Source organism: Sycon ciliatum, unplaced genomic scaffold, assembly GCF_964019385.1.
Source record: "Sycon ciliatum unplaced genomic scaffold, ocSycCili1.1 SCAFFOLD_2673, whole genome shotgun sequence".
NCBI lineage: Eukaryota > Metazoa > Porifera > Calcarea > Leucosolenida > Sycettidae > Sycon > Sycon ciliatum.
In genome coordinates this window covers 28-2,500 of record NW_027044815.1, presented here as the reverse complement: position 1 = coordinate 2,500, position 2,473 = coordinate 28, and the positions used below count along the sequence as shown (strand labels likewise).

The 2,473-nt window shown below is 48.4% G+C and overlaps 1 protein-coding gene across 1 annotated transcript in view; it reads right to left on the bottom strand.

The window, feature by feature from the left end:
* LOC135830629 (talin-1-like) overlaps positions 1-2,163 on the bottom strand; it is a 5,352-nt gene extending 3,189 nt beyond the window's left edge. Inside the window, exons 1-3 of the mRNA XM_065342864.1 lie at positions 2,012-2,163; positions 1,510-1,578; positions 1,050-1,232 (exon numbers count right to left, since the gene is read on the bottom strand). Coding sequence (XP_065198936.1) covers positions 1,050-1,232; positions 1,510-1,578; positions 2,012-2,137 — 378 coding nt within the window. The 5' untranslated portion in view covers positions 2,138-2,163. The remainder of the gene's footprint in view (positions 1-1,049; positions 1,233-1,509; positions 1,579-2,011) is intronic.
* Positions 2,164-2,473: the final 310 nt, after the last annotated feature.

The following is a 2,473-nucleotide window of genomic DNA, read 5'->3' as shown; positions in this document are numbered from 1 at the left end:
CTTGGCTGGGGTTTCAAGACACTTTTGCTCAGAATATAATATATAATGCCATCAGTGACTTGGACAGGCTTGATCATAACATCGAGTATCGTCCTCGTTCGAGGCAAGGTGGGAAATTGTGTGTATTTTTTAAAAGTACAATTAATTGTTCATATTTTTTGTTTACAAAACTATGTAATAGTGGACGGCGTAGAGACCAAACGTGAAGATCTGCTTGTGGCCATTACAAGTGGTCAAAATCATGAAGCTCTCAAGAAATTCTTCAAATTTATTTTTTAAGTGTAGAACACTTCGTGTATTTTAATCCTGTAATCCTGTTTGTTTGCTGGGCATCCTATTTCAAGACTCATGAAGGAGTGTGCATGGGCGAAGGTGGCTGAGCCGCAAAATCTGCCAAGGATCTCCACCCGAGATCACTGGCAGATTGCCAAAAGGAGTTCAAGTATTCTCGGCGACACGCATGTGCGGCTCAAGAGGGAGCACGTTTCCAAGCAACCTCGGAGCGGTTCCGGAGTCGTGTGTGCTCCCGCTCTTGCATGGCACCTGTGGAATGCCATGCCGTGCAGTTTGTAGATTCCACAATACGGAAGAGGGCAACTGCTGCTCCGTAGGTGACCAGTAGCTACACCCGTCGTATGCAACATACTATTACTTGGCGTGTTGTATTACGGCTACACTCACTGTCTGCAGTGTAGGCTCTGTGTATGGCTAGCACTTCTGCTATTGATGTATTCAGTCACGGTGACTGGAGATGCGGTTGCACACTGCTTGGCTCTAGTGGCGACTGCCGGTACATGCACTAACTACAGCTCTCTCTCTCTCTTTTTCTCCCTCCCTCCCTCACTCTCTACCTTTTGGCTTGGCCCAGTGGCCATGTCACAACTGCACGGTCCCAGTACGACTGCACCAGACTGGAACTTTACCCCATGCACACTGTCTAGATACCACCGGATTTCCAGTACAGCAGTGAGCTAGAGAACTGGACCATAGAGGTCTTCACCAGCCCGGTGCCAGAATCACTGCTGTGTATACTGTAATTCTCAGCCTACCTGTAGTTTTCCGGCCGATTCGCTGTCAGGATCTGCCTTGACCTGGCACGCCATTATCAACTGGATCGTTGCCTGTGACACGCCCATGGAGGCTGCAATCAGCTTGTCTTCGCTGGCCTGGCCGCGTACCAGCAGGTTGGCGGCTTCGCACAGCTGACTGGTCATCTCAGCCACCATCTTGGCCTGCCAGAACACAAGAAGCAGTGAGATTTTAAGAAGTTAAAGCATGGTATATATTCTATAATCCCCAGAAAATAGCCATGCCCGGCCACTGATCACAGCTCAATCACAGGTCCCAGTGTGCAGCTTGGTACCGGTACAAAGGGCACAATGGTACCCAGGAAAAAGCAACCAACAAAACTATCTTAGCATTGGAAGTTATACACTTGGCAAGAAAGAGGGAGAGAGAGACACACACACACAAAATACATATAATTGTGACGATAAAAAGAAGACGTACCGCTGACACCAGACCATCTGACCAAGCTCCATCGTCATCCTGAATGTACCTAGACCCACTGGTGGTCACCTGCCGGCGGGAAAACACACACACACACACAAGCGCACACAGATACACAGACACACACGCACGCACACACATACACACACACACAGACACACAGACACACACACACACACACACACACACACACACACACACACACACACACACACATAGGGGGTCAAAGGAGAGTGATTCCAAGACATGATTCGCATCAGGATTCCTAAAGAGATTGAAAACCTGGCCACAGAGGTGCACCGCACTCACATAGAAAGAAGCTCCCAGCAAGATCAACTACTCAACACATATACTTCAAGGTAGATTTGACAAAAAGAGAGAGAGAGATGGGTCAAAGTCTGACTGTCCCTACCAATATTCATCGCAGTGGTGTTCTAGTAGCAAAACACTTAGGGTTATAATAATGCAAAAGCATGGATAAATAACACTTCTCTGCACATACCCTGCCCTGTGTCACCAGCTCTCGTTGTGTTGCCGTTGCCCACTTGATCAGGGCGCTCGTCGCCAGTGCGATCGCCTTGGCAGCTTCAAGAATCTGCTCGTCGAACGATAGCGACTCGTCGGCCATCTAGGGGAACATCATAATGCGGTGAAAATTATGGACACAATGATGCAGGCACATGTGTACACAAAGACGGAGGCATGCACCTTTTTTCCATTTTCAGAACATACTGAGTGCAGGAAATCGCCGATTCCAACAAATAGCATTCGAACCTATAAATATACCACTGGCAATGACCACAAAGGACAGGGGCGGATCCAGGGGGGTGCGAAGGGTGCAAATGAACCCGTCAGGATTTTTCCAAAAAAAAAAAAAAAAAAGTCAGGCCCAGGCTCGCTGCGCGGATCCGCGGATGATTTGTGTGCAATCACGTGATCGTTCTGGACACGTGCTCGCGCCAGG